Here is an 18,767-nt window from a genome sequence, read left to right as displayed (position 1 = left end):
TTTTTTTTAAGAAAAGCCTTGAAACTCCCTCAGAAGGCGCAGTCATGGTCTATCCCAAAGACTGCTCAAGTTCTCACCTTCCTTTCTTCAGACTATTCTTTCCTGAGTCTTGAAAATGGTGCTTCAGCACTCGCAAACAGGCACAATTCAAGCAGAGCTAACATCAATCCTGTCAGACATGGAGGTTGCTCTCTCTCTCTCGCTCTCTCTCGCTCTCTCTCGCTGTCTCTCGCTGTCTCTCCCTCTCTCGCTCGCTCTCGCGCTCTCCCTCTCTCGCTCGCTCTCGCGCTCTCCCTCTCTCGCTCGCTCTCGCGCTCTCCCTCTCTCGCTCTCGCGCTCTCCCTCTCTCGCTCTCTCCACTCACACATGCACTCACACACACACGTTCAAATTGTCACATTCACATACACACTGTCATACATACACTGTCTCACACACACGGACACACACTGTCACATACACATTCACTGCCTTCCAATCTCTCAGCCTGTCAATTTTAAAGTCCGTTTCATTGATTCTCCCCGAACTGAATTATGAATTGAGAGTCAGGCAGAATCAAATGTAACTAATCTTTTGAGACAGTCAGATCTAGCAAACCCTGAGAACACGCTGCTCTTTAAATATTATCATTTTCATAATGCTGACTTGCAGTTTACATTGCATACAACAACAAAAAATCCATCACTTTTTTTATCCTATCATTAAATGTCGCAAGTGTCTTTGATGGTCTTGTTTTATAGTAGTCTTAAGCAGTTTGGTAACTTGAGTTGGAGACAAACTTTTAAGAACCAAATGTATTGAATCTTTCCTCAGATTCTAACATATTAGAAAGTGGCAAAGCAATGGAGACCTCTTTAAACAGTCAGGTAGGAGTACTTTTTCAGTCAAAATGTTGTCACCTTGCATACAATTATGAACAAGGGGATATAAATATCAGTCATACCCTTCTATCCCTCAGAGTTAAACTTCATATTTATTCTGTGCCTTAGACATATAAAATATATTAAATATGTTAAAATGCATGCAATTTATTAGTTTTCTGGTGTGAGAAATGCTGTTACACCTGTACAAAGGGAGTAAGGCAAAATATGAAATGAGTCTGGGCCAATGGTGTCTCTCCTGAAGCAGCTGCTAACAGATCAGCATTGTAAATGTGCTTCCTAACTATCCTTCCAAGGAGCACACTGACCTGTGGTAAAAAGGATAGTTGAATTTCCTTATTTACCAAAGATCCTTAGATATCACCTTACCGATCCAGGACCACTTCCATCTGGAAGACAAGGGCAGCAGATACATGTGAAGGCCACCACTTGCAAATTCGCCTCCAAGTCATTCACCATCCTGACTTGGGAATATATCACTGTTCCTTCAGGGTTACAGGTCAAAACCTGGAATTCCCTTCTTAACAGTATAGGGCAACTAGGGACTGGCAATAAATGCTGACCAGCCAGTGATACCCGCATCCCATGAGAAGATTATTTAAAAATTTGAATATTAAAACTTGTATTGGCCTCTGCAACTTGTTGATAAATGGCTATGTAGTTGCCAAGTTCTTGAGGTCTTTTTGCCATGCAGGATTCTCTGCTGTATCTGCATTCAATAAAATTACTTTTCATGCATTACTCACATTAGACATTTACCACAGTCGTCTTGTAATGAATTAAATGTGTGCATTGTTTCTCCTGTTGCTGAAACCAACTGGCTGGTTTTCTTTGAACTCCTAGGTCGAACACTCGAACTCAAAGTGGTGTGAAGCACTTTATGATTTCAAAGCAGAAGCTCCTGACGATTTGCCATTTAAACGTGGGGATCGGATCCTTATCACAGAGCAGTTGGACTCTGAATGGTGCAGAGGGAAACTGAATGGGCGTGAAGGCATGTTCCCAACTGTGTTTGTGCAAATCTGCCCAGGTACCATCATCACGAGGACAGAAATCTACAGCACAGCAGTTGAAGAAAATAACTATTGCATTTTTAAAAAAAATTCCTTGAATTTGAAAGCTTTGAAGCTTTTTTTTAATAAAATGAAAACACAATTCTTACAACCTTTGATTTGAAGGTATTGTTTTCTAATACAAAAAGGACGTCCTTGTATGATGAAAACCTGGGGGCTGAAACAGCAGAAGAAAGATTTAGGGGCCTATGTACATGAAAGCTAGTGAACAGTATAAAACAAATTTAAAGACTTGTGAAATGTTAGGATTCTTGTCAAGGAGCTGGAATTCAAAGGTGTAGCATGTTCATTGAATTAGGAAAAATCAGCCAATGAAATGCATGAGAATCAGATGAAAGGCTCTTTATGTGACATCTCATTTATTGATCAGATATTATCTACTTGATGAAGAAATGGAGAACTTGGTAAGGATGTAGGAAGAACAGGGGAAGTGTTGAACACAGTGGGAAGAGTTGTTGCTGCCCTGATCCATATACCTGTTGTGAATGAAACAAGCTAGGACAAATTGTCACCACCACCACCACTTGTTCCCCACCCTCCAAATCCTCTGTCATGGGTCGGAGCTATCATTGGAAAGCAAGAAAAGGGAGAAAAATGGATGGAAAGCAAAATGAAAAAGTATTGTCATTGAAAACTGGGAAGGTATAGGATTGATTTTATTCTTCAACAATTAGTTGTAGTTTAGTGACCTGTAATTTTTAAGCAAGATCTTAAAATACTATTTCTTCAGTAGTTGTCAATGTAAGGTAGTGGTGTCACATTTTCTGTGGGCCTTTTATTTGCAGCAACATTTCTGGATGAGATTTACCACATGGCCCCAGAATAATATAAACTCACTGGTGGAGACAATTCACTTTCATGGCTTATCTTACTGTAGGACAAAAGTCAGTATTTTGAAGTGGCCGTGAATTTGAAGCCAGTGTGTTTTATATTTTAAGTTTGCTTGGTTTTTGACAAAGAGTGCTTTAAAGAGACACAGCCACATTCTTTCAAAGTGTATAAAAAGCAAACTTTGGAATTGGACTCTGTCATTAGTTTTGTAGTCATTTTGACCCTTGTGTCGTTTTACATTAATTGCATGTACTATGCTGCACTGTAAGTGTGCATTTTGTTACTTTAGAGATATCCAAAATGATGCACTGATTTTTATACATGCACTGTATTACTTTTATGTTGGGACATTTGTACTCGCCTGCTATTTTAGTTCCAGTTACCAGCAGTCACAGTCAAGTTACACAAAAACAAATGGTTCCTTTAACCAAAATACATAATAGGTTCTTGAATGTTTCAGATATTGCAAAGGAAACATATCATTTAGAAATGATGCACAAATTACGGCTATATACTAAATGTTTGCTCCAGCTTATAGTTTGAAGTTACCTGCTCACATTGTAGCATGGAAACATTGTCAGTTAGAGACCCTAATAATGTTCTAGGGACCTGTTCTGGGTTTAAGTTCTGTCATGGCAGATGGATTTGAATTCAACCTGGAGTTAAGAATCTAATGATTAAAACTGCTGCCAGATGTCATAAAAACCTATCTGGTTCACCACAAACTGTCAGGAAGGAATCCACCACCCCTACCTGGTCTGGCCTACATATGACTCTAGACCCATAGAATGTGGTTGACACTTAACCCCACCCTGTGGGCAATTAGAGATGGGCAATAATGTTGCCCTAGCCAGTGATACCCACATCCTGTGAACAATTATAAAACAAAATGGGTAAGTGATAAAGATTATAATAAGAGGAAAGGAACCACTTTTAGAAATATGAAAGATTGAAATTGATTACAGGGAACAGTTTCAAGTATTTGTTTTAAACTGTCAGTACTCTTGTATTTTCAGAGACAATCTTGGTCTCTCCATGCCCCATCTTGGAGTGCATTTTATTATTGTCACTTTGACAACCTTAGGTTATGTTTTCCACCAATGACTAAGAGTAAGGGACATTTAGCCCATGTCCTATTGCATTCTGTGTGCAGAGTCAGGTCCACATGGTCAGTGGGTTCACAGTCCAAGGGTAATGGGAGACTTCAGCCAGCTTTTAGATAATGTCTGAGTTGAATCCAGATGTACCATAAATCATGTCTGAGGGTAAATTGTGCAATTTTATTTCACCAAGTCCTGGTGAATTCCAGGAAATAGATGGGCAACTTAGTGGGCAGCTGTGATTGAGGAGTGACTATCAACAACTTATCTAAATAGTTGTATACAGTAGAGAACTCATTGATTTGCAAATTTCTAAACAAGTTGTAGCTTCAATATTTTATCCAACACTATTTTTATTTCAGACAAAATAAACACCTTAAAACAACAGCCCTCACGGAATAAAAGAGGAAAAGCCAAGGCACTGTTTGATTTTACTGGGGAGAATACAGATGAACTTAATTTAAAGGTATGAAATGTGACATCAAATCTGTTCAGTTCTTCATTGACACTGTACAAACTTACCTGAAAAACATATTTTTAAAAACTTGATGTTTTTGATTTTGAATTCTTTTGAGGATCAGTCCCTCAATTTCTTAATATTGAAAGTTGAGTGTCATCAATCCAAATGAACAAACATGGTATTCTCAACAGGCACAGAAAGACAGGATTTTATCATGGCATGTGACATAATCAAGTGAAACCTTTGTAAAAAATTCATTCTTCTATGTTGCATGTAGCAGTGGCTGGACTTGCTTTAGGTGTGGTTATCAAAGCTGCAGCACACAATGTGCAAAATTAAATAATTCTGTTTGCTTTCTAACATCTTTCTATCTCAGTACAGCATAGCTCTGTCCTGTCTGTGACCTGGTGTCATGACAGAGAAACCACCTGCCTTTTCCGTTCTTTACTTGTATGTCATGATTACATCTGATGAATGGTTAATTGCACTTAGACTGGACATCAGAACACTAACTTTTAATTTTTTTTTTGTCTGCCAGGATTGACAGTTTTCCAATCTCTCAGAACAATTCAAACATATTTAGTTACCTCTGACATGAGTATACTGACCTTTGCAGATTTGTTTTATTTCAGATTTCCAACATTTGTCTGAATCATTTAAAGTTAACTTTCTTTCTTCATAGGTGCTGAATATTTACAGGACTTTCATTTTTCATTACAGATTACCATAATTTATACCTTTTTTTTTGTTTATGTTCAATTACTTGTCAAAGATGTTCACTAGAAATGATAGTCACTTAGCCCACTAGAAAGATCTCAACATTTTCCCATTATGCCCAATGTGAACATTGATTTCAATCTCAAACCATCATTCAGCAAGTACTGAAAAATGCCCAGATTCATTAAGAAATATGCCAAACATTTGAATTTAAAGAGGAGACGGATCAGAAAACAGGATGTAAGAGAGAGTTGTGACTGGGGGGGATAATGGAGATAGGGTGGGATATGGCCATTGTGGATATGATTTAAAAATAATGCCATCTTCAATTCATTGGAATAGGAATTTGGTGTAGGTCAATGAAGATATGAGTCATGGATATATGCTTGACCAACAAAGGAATCCACAGTTAATGGAGTGAGCAAGAATGTGGATTGGAGACCACATTCGGATCAGTCACAATCCTACTGTAAGGTGGAGTAGACTCAACAGGACCAAATGACCTATTCCCATTTCTGATTCATATGCTCATATCCACAACTCCAAATAGGACAAGATATAGGCTGCTGAACACTCTCAGTCTAGAGGGTCAAGTTTGAGAGACTGAGCCATCTGCAGAAGTAGAATTGTATTTGATCACGATCTGTAATCTCGTTGCCTGGCATATCTTCCACCCCACCATTACCATGCAGTCATGGAAGCAAGAATGGTTCATTGAGGAGTGTAGTGGAGCATGAACAATAAAGCAGTTCCAGACATAATTGAAAAAGAGATGCCAGCCTGGTGTAAACAGTCAGAGCAACATGCTACAGACAGAGCTGACCAATCTCTTAACCAACAGATCAAACAAACCTCTGCAGTCCTGCCACATTCAAACATTAAGGGTACTGGACAATTAAACAACAAAACAGAAAAGGCAACAGCAGGAACATCCCAGTCTTCAGTAAGAACTGAGAAAGGGAAGAATGTCTTCAGAGGGTGGTGAGTCTTTGGAATTCTCACAGATCTGTGAAAGCTCAATAGATCTCCACACTTTAAAAACATTAAGGGATGTGCACATAGTGTAGCAAAATGGTGTTAAAATAGAAGATCAATCACAATCTCATTGAATTGCAGAGTAAGTTCAAAGGTCTGAATGGCCAATGTTTGCTTCTATTTCTCATTTTCCTAAATGTTTGCAGCTTTTATCAACTAAGAACTACCAAGAGGATGGTTTATCTCAATTTTCTCCATGATTGTCAATAGCAATCTTCAGCCATTTTTAAATGACTTTCCAATAACATCAAGATAAAGTTGAAGGCATTGGAGATGCATCACCGGTTCCCACATCATCTGGGCTGTATTGCTGAAGACTTGTGTTCCACAACTAGCCACACTTGCCATCAATCTATTCCAAACAAAGTGGAAAGACTTCACAAGTACGACCTGTCAACAAAAACCAGAATAAATTACTGCTCCATCAGTTTACTCTATCAGCAGAAAACTGATGAGGAAGGTTATTGGCAGTTCTATCAGTTGGTATTCATTCACCAATAACCCTGCAGTCTGATGCTCAGTTCAGGTTTGTCAGGAATGCTCAGCTTCAGACTTCATTACAAATTGGGCCCAAAAATGAAGAACAGGTTTGAAATCCAGAAGTGAAGTGACAATGAGGGTCCTTGGCACCAAGACAGCATTTGACATGACCTTAGTAAATTTGAATTTAATGAAAATTTGGAGGACAACTCTCCAGTAGCTGGTGCCACCGTCAGTCTACCTCAGGACATTGTTCTTCATGATAGTGACTTCAGGTGCCTTTTTCATGACTTTGTATCGAACAAGAGAAAGACTGCCTGATAGTCAGTGCTCCATTCCATTCACAGTTCTTCAGTAAATGATGCTGGTTCCTGCCACATGCAGCAAAATATGCATTTGGGATTAGGCTAACAAGTTAACAAGTAGCCACACAAGAGCCAAGCAATAAACTTCTCTAACAAGAAAGAATCAAATCGTCTTGTTTTGACATTGACATTAAATGACATTGCTATTGCCTAGGCTTCCATCATCAAGATCCTGGGGTTATCATTGACTAGAAACATCAGTGGACCGACAATATAAATGTTGTGGCTACAAGAGCAGATCACAGCTGTAAACTTTGCAGCAAGTAACTCTCATCTCAACTCCGCAAAATCTGTCTGCCGTCTTCTAGATACAAGTTTTGAGTGGGATGGAATACTGTCCACATACCTGGATGAGTGCATTTTCAAAAACACTCAAGAAATTTGACACCACCCAGGACAAAGCAGGCTTTTAATTGGCACCCCATCCACCAGCTTACATTTAATTCCTCAATCCTAGCACTAATGCAGAAGTACAATACAACAACTCGGACCTCTGCCACCTAAAAATGATGCAGCAGGCACAGGGGAGCGCCATCACCGCTTGCAAGTTCCCCTTCAATACACAGACCGTCCTGAGTTGAAATGTATTGCTGTTTCTTCGCAGCTGAGTTACAATCTTGGAACTCCCTCACGAACAGCAACATTGGTGAATCTACACCATCAGGGTTCAAGAAAATGAAGGTTATCCAGCACCTCAGTGGTAAAATCCTTCCTAATAACATTTCTGAGTAATATGGCCTTTTGATAAACCTTCAAGAAACATTATTTATTTCAATTTATACATAACTTGATTTTTGGTGGGAAATGACCAATTAGAAATGGGTAATATGTGTTGATCCTACAGCCCATAGGTACGTTCCATGAAGTAATAAAACTAATTATTTCTAAAACATGAATCAAAGTTTTTAAAAATTTAAATATTGCCAGAAATAACTTATTTTTCAAAATTAGTTAACCATGCTGTGACTCTGATTCTGACTGTAATAGTATAAATGTAGGCTCACGCATAATTAATTTGCAACAGCATTCCTGTATGTATAAATATTAACCAAATTCTGCAACATTTTCCTCCTCCAGGTTGGAGACATAATAACCATATTAGAATCTATAGATGCCGAATGGCTGAAAGGAGAACTACACGGGAAAGAGGGAATATTTCCAAGGAAGTTTGTTCAGATTCTTCAAGACCAGTTATGAACTGCCTTGTATTTAGGTTGAGGAAGAGCATAGAGCATGGAGCAGAATTGAACTTTATCACTATATGTAACAAGGCACATAAAATACATGGACTATACAGAGCATGACAGACTGAAGGAGACATAGCCTCTGTTGGAAAACTAATGAATCAAAATTCCATTATCTGTGAACTGAGACACACTGTAAATATCTGGGACCAGGAGCTGGGTCAGTGGTAAGAATTCATATTTTCATGATTAAACAGATTATAATTTTACTGTTAAACATTTACATGTCAGTGTTGAAAAACAGATTCCAGTACTGAGTCAGGAACAAAGTCAAAATGTTAAAACGACAATTAAAAGAAAATCCATTGCCTGCATATATTCGTACTGACATCAGAAGGGCTGGTTTTCCCATTCTTGCTGTCATCCTTTATCTTGCATACTAATTGCAAAAAACACTTTAATGTAATCTCAATAAATAATTCAAATTTGCACATTACATCTTTTGATTGCATTGTTTTTGAAGGCAACTTTTTTTAATGATCAGAGTTTCATTGTATTGCTGTGGTAATATTGTTCAGCAATAACTAAATAAGTTATTCTGGAACAAATTATTATTTTGTAGATTCCTTACTGGTAATATTTCAAAAGGTCATTGCTTTGTGTTAAACTTTTCAATAAAAAGTATTTATTTCATTTATGTAGAACATTTTGAATTAGGGAATAATCAATTTACAACATTGTAGGGGTCTTTAGCACAGAAAAGGCCCTTCAGCCCATTGAATCTGCACCAGTCAAAAGCAGCCACCTATTTTGATCTCATTTTCCAGCACTTGGTCCATAGCCTTGGCACCAAAAGTTCATTCTAAATACTTCAAAAACGTTATGAAGGTTTTTGCCACTACCACCATTACAGGTAGAGTTCCAATTTGCCAATACTCTCTGGGTGAAAGAAATTTTTTGTCACATCCCTTCTAAACCTCCTATCCCTTAGCTTAATTGTATGTCTCCTAGTAATTGATCACACCTTCCTGTCCACTGTGTATGTCCCTCATAATTTAAACATCTAAATCATGTACCCCTTCATTCTCCTCTCCTCCAAGGAAACTCATCATTTCTCAGCAGTCAGCATTATCTTACATGATTTAACTTATTAATTTATATATAATGCAGCATTATTAATCCTGCAAAATATCTGAGCTCAAATTACAGAACTAAACATGTCACTTTCTGAGATAACAAAGTGTGAAGCTGGATGAACACAGCAGGCCAAGCAGCATCTCAGGAGCACAATGCTGCTTGGCCTGCTGTGTTCATCCAGCTTCACACTTTGTTATCTTGGATTCTCCAGCATCTGCAGTTCCCAATATTTCATGTCACTTTCTGGCCGTGTAGTGCAAGTTGTTGTTAGTAGTATATGTTGCCATCTAGTGGTCAGGACTTTTCATTACCAACTTCCACTGTAAACGAAACTCTGTGACCAAACAAAATGTGTTTTTGTCTAGAAGTCCTATCAATTTCAGTTGCATTCAATACACAGAAAATGTTTAATCCAAAGAAAGTATTTTTCAAAAGCTCTTCAATTGTGAGGTCATCATTAGGTCAGAATGTCAAGTAGCAGAGAGGGTAACAGGGTGAAATGCAGTTAATGATGTTCCACAAACATCAGGGCTGGAATTGCTGCCATTAGCCCCGTATACATCCAAATCAGAAGTAGAATATTGAGCATTTGTTGTCAAGGCCAAAATGTGAGGTTAATAGACAAGCGACTGCAATAAAATATATTAGTAAACTTGAAAGATAGCCATGTAATTGGCAAATAAACTTTAAGTGTGAATTGTAACATATTAGTAGGAGGAATAAAGCAATGCATTATAGGGAAGAATAATAAATATTTTCATTTGAAAATGTGTCCAGTTTGAGCAGAGGAGCAGAGGAAACTGGGGGCACAGATACACGAAGAATTAAAGGTAATGAAGGTTAATAAGATCATCAGAAAAGAAAAGCACTTGGATTCATTAACAGAACGATAAAATTGAAGTACAGAGATTTTGAGTATCTTGATCATATTTGGATAGTTGTGAACAGTTCTGGTTGTCATTTATAAAACATTTTTTAATGGCACTGAATAAGATGCAAAGGATTTAATAGAATAATAGTAGAACTGAAAGTTTGTACACATCAGAAAAGATTGAACAGGCCAGGGCTTAATCCTTAAGAAAGGAGATTGAGGGATGGCATGATAGAAGTCCTCAAGATTTGATAGGGGAAAGAGAGATGTGCCCACTTGACGGGAGATCAGAACCATGGAGGACCAGATCTAGGAGGGAAAAGGGAGTCAAAGTAAGAACTTCAGGTGATAGTTGTGACAACTGCCAATAGTCGAATTAAAGAGTAAGCTAAATAAACACAAGGATAAAATGAATGGACCCATACGTTAATGGGATTAGATGAAGAGTGGGTGGAAACTTCTAGTGAACATATGTTCCACTGTGGATACATTGTTCTTTTTCTGTGCTGTCAAAGTTATGTAAGTAGCTTCCAGCATTTAGTACTGAATCATTAGCTGAGGGAGAGAGAGGAAGTAGTAATCAGAAATATGTTTCCAACATACTTGCTTCCTGTGAGGAGAAGGAATAAAGACCTCCTGAATGACAATCAAAATATAAATGATAACATCTGTGAGCAGGAGGTTGTCCAAAGTGAAGAGGAGGGGTAATATGTAGTTATAGGGAATTCTGCATTATGGAAACAATAGCATCTTTGGTAAACAGGATCGAATCTCACTTAGTACAGTGTCTGCCTATGCATGGTGAGGGACATCTCAAACCACTTTGAAAAGGTATTGGAGATAGAAGGAGACAGAGGATGGTGGTGGTGGTGAGTCGCTTTTACAACTGGAGGCCTGTGACCAGTGGTTTTCCACAGGCATCGGTTTTAGATCCACTTTGTTTGCCACTTATATACATGGTTTGGATGACAATAGAGGAGGCATGGTTGGTAAGTTTGCTGGTGACACCAAAATTGATGGTATTTTGGACAGTGAAGAAGGTTATCAAAGGTTACAAAAGATCTCGAACAATGGGCTGAGGAGTGGTAGATGGAGTTTAATTTACATAAATGTGAGGTATTGTGGTTTGCTAAGACAAACAAGGATGGGACTGACACGGTTAATAGTAGGGTCCTGGGTGGTGTTGTAGAATAGAGACCTCGGGGTTCAGGTACATAATTCTTTGAAATTTGCATCACAGGTAAACTGGATGCTTAAGGCAATTAGCACACTTGCCTTTGTTACTGAGACCTTTGAGTATACAAGTTAGGACGTCATGTTGAGGTTGTACAGGGCGCCAATGAGGCCTCTTCTGGAGTACTCTGCAGTTCTGGTCACCCTGTTACAGGAAGGATATTATTAAACTGGACAAGATTCAGAAAAAATTTACCAGCATGTTGCTGGGAATTGAGGGTTTGACTTATAAAAATAGATTGGAAAGGCTAGGACATTTTTCACTGGAGAGTGGAAGTTTGAGGGGTGACCATTAATAACGTTTATAAATTCATGAGGGGCATAGATAAGATGAATGATGAGGGCCTTTTCCTTAGGGTGGGTGTGTTCAAAACTAGGTGTCATATTTTTAAGGTGAGAGGAGAAAGATTAAACAAGTTGTCCCTCATGCCCTTTGTAACACAGTGGTTTGTGTGTCAAATGAAATGCCAGAGGAAGTGGTGGATGAGGGTACAGTTACAATGTTTAAAAGACATTTGGACAAGTTCATGAATTGGAAAGATTCAGAGGGATAGGTGCCAAGTGCAGACAGGTAGAAACTAGTTTAGTTTAGGGACATGGTTGGCATGGACTGGTTGGACCAAAGAGTCTGTTTCCATGCTGTGTGACTCTATGGAGGGAGGATGATCCAGTCTTTTGTGGTTCATGTTAGAACCAACAACATTGTTAAGAATAGACATGAGGTCATGACAACGTGTGGAGCTGGAGGAACACAGCAGGCCAGGCAGCATTAGAGGACCAGAAAAGCTAACATTTCGGGTCGGGACCCTTCAGAATGAAGAAGGCTCCCGAGCCAAAACATCAGCTTTCCTGCTCCTCTGATGCTGCCTGGCCCGCTGTGTTCCTCCAGCTCCACACCTTGTTATCTAGGACTCCAGCGTCGACAGTTCTTCCTATCTCTAGGTAAGAAGTCATGTTTGGAGAGTGCTAGGAGTTGTATTTATTTTTAAAAGGATTGTAATCTTTGAATTATTCGTCAAACCACACATAAATTGGCAGACAAATGAATAGGGAGAACATATCTGACTAAAGTGGTGTTCCACAGGGATCTGTGCTGGGACCACTGTTGTTTGTGAGAAAAGTAAATGATTTGGAGGAAGGTGTAGGTGGTCTGATCAGCAAGTTTGCTGATGACACTAAGATTGGTGGAGTAGCTGATAGTGAAGGGGACTGTCAGAAATTATAGCAGAATATAGATAGACTGGAGAGTTGGGCAGATAAATGGCAGATGGAGTTCAATGCGGGCAAATTGGAGGTGATGCATTTTGGAAGATCAAATTCAAGGGCGAACTATACAGTAAATGGAAAAGTCCTAGGGAAAATTGATGAACAGAGAGATCTGGGTGTTCAGGTCCATTGTTCCCTGAAGGTGACAACGCAGGTCAATAGGGTGGTCAAGAAGGCATATGGCATGCTTTCCTTCATTGAGCGGGGTATTGAGTACAAGAGTTGGCAGGCCATGTTGCAGTTGTATAGGACTTTAGTTCGGCCACATTTGGAGTACTGTGTACAGTTCTGGTCACCACATTACCAAAAGGATGTGGATGCTTTGGAGAGGGTGCAGAGGAGGTTCACCAGGATGTTGCCTGGTATGGAGGGTGCTAGCTATGAAGAGAGGTTGAATAGATTAGGATTATTTTCATTAGAAAGACATAAATTGAGGGGGACCTGATTGAGGTCTACAAAATCATGAGGGGTATAGACAGGGTGGATAGCAAAAAGCTTTTTCCCAGAGTGGGGGACTCAATTACTAGGGGTCATGTGTTCAAAGTGAGAGGAGGAAAGTTTAAGGGAGATATGCGTGGAAAGTTCTTTACACAGAGGGTGGTGGGCGCCTGGAACACGTTGCCAGCGGAGGTGGTAGACGCAGACATGTTAGCGTCTTTTAAGATATATTTGGACAGGTACGTGGATGGGCAGGGAGCAAATGGACACAGACCGTTAGAAAATAGATGACAGGTTAGACAGAGGATCTTGATCGGCGCAGGCTTGGAGGGCCGAAGGGCCTGTTCCTGTGCTGTAGGTTTCTTTGTTCTTTGTTCTAAAGGAATGGCATGACCCAAGCATTAGGATAGAAAGTAATTCTGAGGTTGGGCTGCACATCTGAACCAGGCTGTGACTGAGATTCTCATTGGAAGGTTAGATGGCACAGTCAGAGTGAACCTAAACCACTAAGAACATAAGGACATAAGAATAAGGCAATATAAGTAATAGCTCCAAAAAAAAAATCAAAGGGAGGAGATAGAGTTGCCTCTCACAGAGGCCTCCAAGATAATCTTCCAGTTCAGGGTCTGCTGCATGCTACAGGATGAGACATACTCACATTTCTTCTTCTAGAAGGTGCACAGGGAGAGCCCTGTGATCAGCAGCCTGAAGGAAGATGGCTCAGTGATATCATCTCAGTTTGACGTCCTGAGGATCTGTGAGACTTACAGGAACTGAATGATAGTGTGTTGCTGGCGTGTGAGAATCCATGAGGAAGGTGGTCATCACCCTGAGTTAGAAACAGAAGGTGAGGAAATCAAAAATTGGCAATCAATCTCACTGCTGAATGCAGATTATGAAATCTTATCCAAGGTCATAACCAATTAGCTCTGGGATTGGTGATTTACCCTGACCAAACCTGTGCTGTACCAGGCAGAACAATCTCTTAGAATCTCAGGCTCCTCAAGAATACAATTGCCTACATGCAGGACATGGAGGTGGATGCCTGCCTCATCAGCCTGGACCAGGAAAAGGCCTTTGGTAGGATATCACGCACGTGTGTGTGGATGTGCTCTCCAAAATGGGCTTTGGGGAGGGAATCTGCAATTGGATCTGACAGCTCTACACCAACATTGTTAGTGTACTCTCAGTCAATGGGTGGGAGATCAGAAAACTTCCCAATCAAATCCAGGGTCATAGAACAGTACAGCACAGTACAGGCCCTTTGGCCCATGATGTTGTGCCAACCTATTATCCTACTCTAAGATCAAAACTAACCTGCGTACCTCCATTTTACCACCATCCATGTGCCTATCCAAGAGTCGCTTAAATGTCCCTAATCTAACTGCCTCTACTACCACCATTGGCAGTGCATTCCGTGCACCCACCACTCTCTGTATAAGGAACCTACCTCTGACATCACCCCGATACCTTCCTCCAATCAATTTAAAATTATGTCCCTATAGTCATTTCCACCCTGGGAAAAAGTCTCTGGCTATCCACACTATGCCTCTCATCATTTTGTACACCTCTATCATTGTCACCTCTCATCCTTCTTCGCTCCAATGAGAAAAGCCCAGCTCCCCCAAACTTTCCTGATAAGACCTGCCCTCCAGTCCATGCAGCATCTTTGTAAATCTCCTCTGCACCCTCTCTAAAGCTTCCACATCTTTCCTATAATGAGGCAACCAGAACTAAACACAATATTCCAAGTGCGGCCTAACTAGGGTTTTAGAGATTTGCAGCATTACCTCACGGCTCTTAAACTTAATCCCCCTGCCAATGAAAGCCAACTACCATGCGTTTTCTTAACAACCCTACCAACTTGAGTGGCAACTTTGAGGGATTTATGGATGTGGCCCACAAGATCCCTCTGTTCGACCATACTTCCTTCTTCCTCTTGACTAGGTGTTCCACATGTCTTTTCATCCAAGGTTCCTTCACCTTACCATCCTTCCCCTGCCTCAGTGGGACAAACTATCCAGCACCTGCAGCAAGTGCTAAACAACCTCCAAATTTCTGTCATGCATAGTCAGGCAGGGCTGCCCACTCTCTCCTGCCTTATATGTGTGTTTTATAGAGTCTTTTGCTGAGTTCATCGGAAAGGATGTGAGCCTGAGAGGGGTGACTATTCCAGGCAGCAGTGACCTGTAGGTTAAAGCTTCCGTATACGTGGATGACGTTGCCATTTTCTGCTCAGATCCACTGTCAACACACAGAGTCATGAACGTCTGCAATCAGTTTGAACTAGCCTCAGGGGCCACGATAAATCAAGGCAAGAGCAAGGCCATGTTCTTTAAAAACTGGGCTGACTGATCCTTCATGGTCTTCACCTTTACCTTCACCTGTGTTTCAGAGGGACCAAGGTGTGTACTAAAATGTGGGAGGGTCATATTGCCAAAATGACAGAAACTGGGCTTGCAGATTAAAAACCTGTTCATCAGCTGTGAGCTACTCTTGGTGTTGTTGCATGTGCCGCAGTTCTGGCATATTCCCAAACCTGTGCCTCAGTAGTCCTCTGAGTCATCTTTCACTTCATCTGGTGGTCAAAGACGGACCATGTTCACAAGGATAACCTGTATAAGTTCTAGATAAAGCAAAGGCGTCATCCAGATGGTCACCTTGTGCACGGCTGCATCAAGCTGTGCATAGACCTTCAGTACATAAGGACCAAGTGTCACTATGTACTAAGATTCTACCTCTCCCCAATATTGTGAAGGATGGGTCTGGCCTTGTTGCTGCAGGAAAAGTTTGCAAAGGAAAACACCTTTGACCACAAGTCCATCAGGCAGTGGTCAGCACGTCATGTCCCTAAGCCCCTGCAGGAGAAGGAGAGGATCAATCTTGTCAGGTGGTTCCCCAAGCAGACTATCATTTGTTTGACAGAAAGCCTCATCACTAGAACTTTCCAACAAGCACCAAGACGTAGCTTGGCTGGTGGTGAGAAATGCACTACCGGTCAGATACTTCATGAAAGTTTGGTCTTTGTATGCCACCACAGGCTGCCCTTGAAGCGGCTGTGGGAGTATGGACCATCATACATTTCCTTCTACAATAAAACAAAAGCAGAAATTGCTGGAGAAACTTAGCAGGTCTGGCAGCATTTGTAGAGCGAAAGCAGACCCTTCTGGAATATGCCTTTTGTAAAGAAGGTCTGGAGAGGCTCATCCCAAACAGCTCTGTGATGTAGCACTCTGAGCTTCACAGACTGTTCCCAGACTGATGCACAGCGGAATGAACATCGACTGCACCTGCAGGACCATCAACTTTGTGAAAGATGCTCTGGTCTGCCGGAAACTTGTTGGTTTTCCAGGGCAATGAGCTGGCCTCAACTGAGTGTTGCAGACTGGCACAATCCAAAATCCAGGACAATATAGAACATAGAACAATACAGCGCAGAACAGGCCCTTCGGCCCTCGATGTTGCGCCGACCTGTGAACTAATCTAAGCCCCTCCCCCTACACTATCCCATCATTATCCATATGCTTATCCAAGGACTGTTTAAATGCCCCTAATGTGGCTGAGTTAACTACATTGGCAGGCAGGGCGTTCCACGCCCTTACCACTCTCTGAGTAAAGAGAGGGATCCTGGTATGCTGAGGGGCACCCTAAAACTTGGGCCAGCTGATGCCAAGGTGCAGTAAGGAAAGGTCACTGTCTAAGGTTCTTCTGCCAAAACATTGAGGACCTCTTAAATTTCAAGATCACCTCATTGCTTTACTGAGAATGTGAATAGTTTTCCTTTCATGATTAGAAAATGCCTTTTGTTGTAACTGGATTGAAGTTCTCATGAGCCATGTTAAATTCCTCTATTATTTGCAAAGTCTGTACAGAACTGTTTTGGACTTTTGTAATCACTTATAGATGATTTAGGAATAAAGTATATTTTTGCAAAAGAACTGTCAAAAATGTGCTTTTAAAGGTAAAGGGAAAACTAAAGGAAATAAATACCACTGAATAAACTATTAGAGCAGAAAGACAAGTTCAGGTTGTGTCCGCAAAAAAGTTTTTTATAACACAAATGCACAGAGTATAAGGAACAAATGGAATGAATTGCAGGTTGTAAGGGCAACTCGGAGTGTATTACAGGTTGCAAGGTCAACACAATGGCCATTATTAGGATGTGTTTGCAAGGTGATTGGGATTGGAAACTAAATATAGCCACTTAAAAATAGTCCACAGGAACAATGGGGAGATTTTGTGCATTAAAACAAGAAATAGAAATGGATTTAAGATTATATTGGCAGCTGTGTACCGTGTAGGTCCTTTACTAGTAGCTAAAAATTGTGTAAATAAAGAGATTTGGTAAGAATTCAGTGAAGACAGAGAGTGCCTATGGTGCAGTGGTAGCGTCCCCAAGTGAATTTCTGCCCATAGTGTGGGACAAGAGGCTTGGGTTCAAGTCCCACCTGTTCTAGAGATTTATCATAACATCCTTTATCAGGCTGATTAAAAAACATCCACAATAAAGGCAGAGTGAATTTATTAGGGGATTTTAAAATTTCATAAAATGGGATAAGCAAACAAGTTCACATTAGAATTTAAGTGTTTTCTGCAACAATGGGCTGAATTTTCAAGGACTTGATTAGACTTCCTGGAAGGTAATAGATGGTAGACAGGTACCAGTTTGGAACACCCACCCTTATTTCTACCAATCGCCAGTTTTTTGTCTATGAACCACACAGGCACCATTTACAAATCAGCTATGCCAGTTAAATGTAACACAGAGAAGGAGATGGGATTTTCATTCCAAAAATATCCTTGACTTAGTTTCTACGACTCTCTTTTAGAGCTGTCTAAATGCCTAGTTTTAAGCATTCCAAGCCTTATCCAAAGCTATGCGAAGTAATGTCTTAAAAGCTGCTGCCTGATTTTAAAGGGAAGAGGAATAGAAAAAAGGGAGCATCCATGTGGGAACTCTTACTTGCATCTGCAGCCAAGTGAGCAACAGGAAAGGCTGTCAGTTTTCCTGAATGAGGAGGATGTTCCCAGGAATGAGGTTTAAGACATCTTCCAAATACAACATGCAGGGGAAAGGCAGTGGCAGTCATGTGTAGCTAGTACCAGGTTAACTGGGTGTGAGGTAGTGGAAACCCAAAGAGAAACTCAACAAGGAGATGGGTGTTGATAACACCCTGAGAAGAAAGGTAACCAGTTCAGTTTCCTCAATGTGATTGAAAAGAAGTGCAGACAAAGGCTTCAAATGTCTAGAGGCTTGCAGAATGTCTGCAGATCTCTGGAGCATTTCAGAAGAAACTGCTTGCAAATGTGAATTTTGGGCCTTTTTATTAATTGTCTAACAGATATGGAAACTGAAACTTAGTGTATTTGGGTTCATTTCCTTTGCTGTCTTTCTACAAGATTAAGGGCAGGAAGCTAGGAAGAGGTGGAAGGGTAGCAGTGTTCATAAATTTGATGGAGAGGATGGTGTATCAAACATGAGCAATTATGAGGTCATGAATACAGAGCTGACTAAAGCAAACTGGGAAACTAAAATAAGAGATAGATCGGTAAAGCCACAGTGGCAGACCAGTCAGGATACATTTCAGAACACTTGGGACAGATTTATTCCAGTGAATGAAATAAACAGTCAAAGAGAAGGAGGCACCATACGTGGCTACCTAAGGAGGTTAAAGATAGGATCAAACTGAGACAAG

At 40.5% G+C, this 18,767-nt stretch overlaps 1 protein-coding gene across 2 annotated transcripts in view; it reads left to right on the top strand.

The window, feature by feature from the left end:
* Positions 1 to 8,677, top strand: part of sh3d19 (SH3 domain containing 19) — a 152,182-nt gene extending 143,505 nt beyond the window's left edge. Inside the window, exons 18-21 of one of the 2 annotated variants that reach the window (XM_048531024.2) lie at positions 814 to 866; positions 1,725 to 1,875; positions 4,248 to 4,351; positions 8,020 to 8,677. In XM_048531024.2, the coding sequence (XP_048386981.2) occupies positions 814 to 866; positions 1,725 to 1,875; positions 4,248 to 4,351; positions 8,020 to 8,139 (428 nt within the window). In that variant the 3' untranslated portion in view covers positions 8,140 to 8,677. Of the gene's footprint in view, positions 1 to 813; positions 867 to 1,724; positions 1,912 to 4,247; positions 4,352 to 8,019 lie in introns of both variants that reach the window. The other variant, XM_048531016.2, reaches the window with a different exon arrangement.
* The last annotated feature ends 10,090 nt before the right edge of the window (positions 8,678 to 18,767 follow it).

Source organism: Stegostoma tigrinum, chromosome 1, assembly GCF_030684315.1.
Source record: "Stegostoma tigrinum isolate sSteTig4 chromosome 1, sSteTig4.hap1, whole genome shotgun sequence".
In the NCBI taxonomy this organism is placed as follows: Eukaryota; Metazoa; Chordata; class Chondrichthyes; order Orectolobiformes; family Stegostomatidae; genus Stegostoma; species Stegostoma tigrinum.
This window is presented reverse-complemented; position numbering and strand designations above follow the sequence as displayed.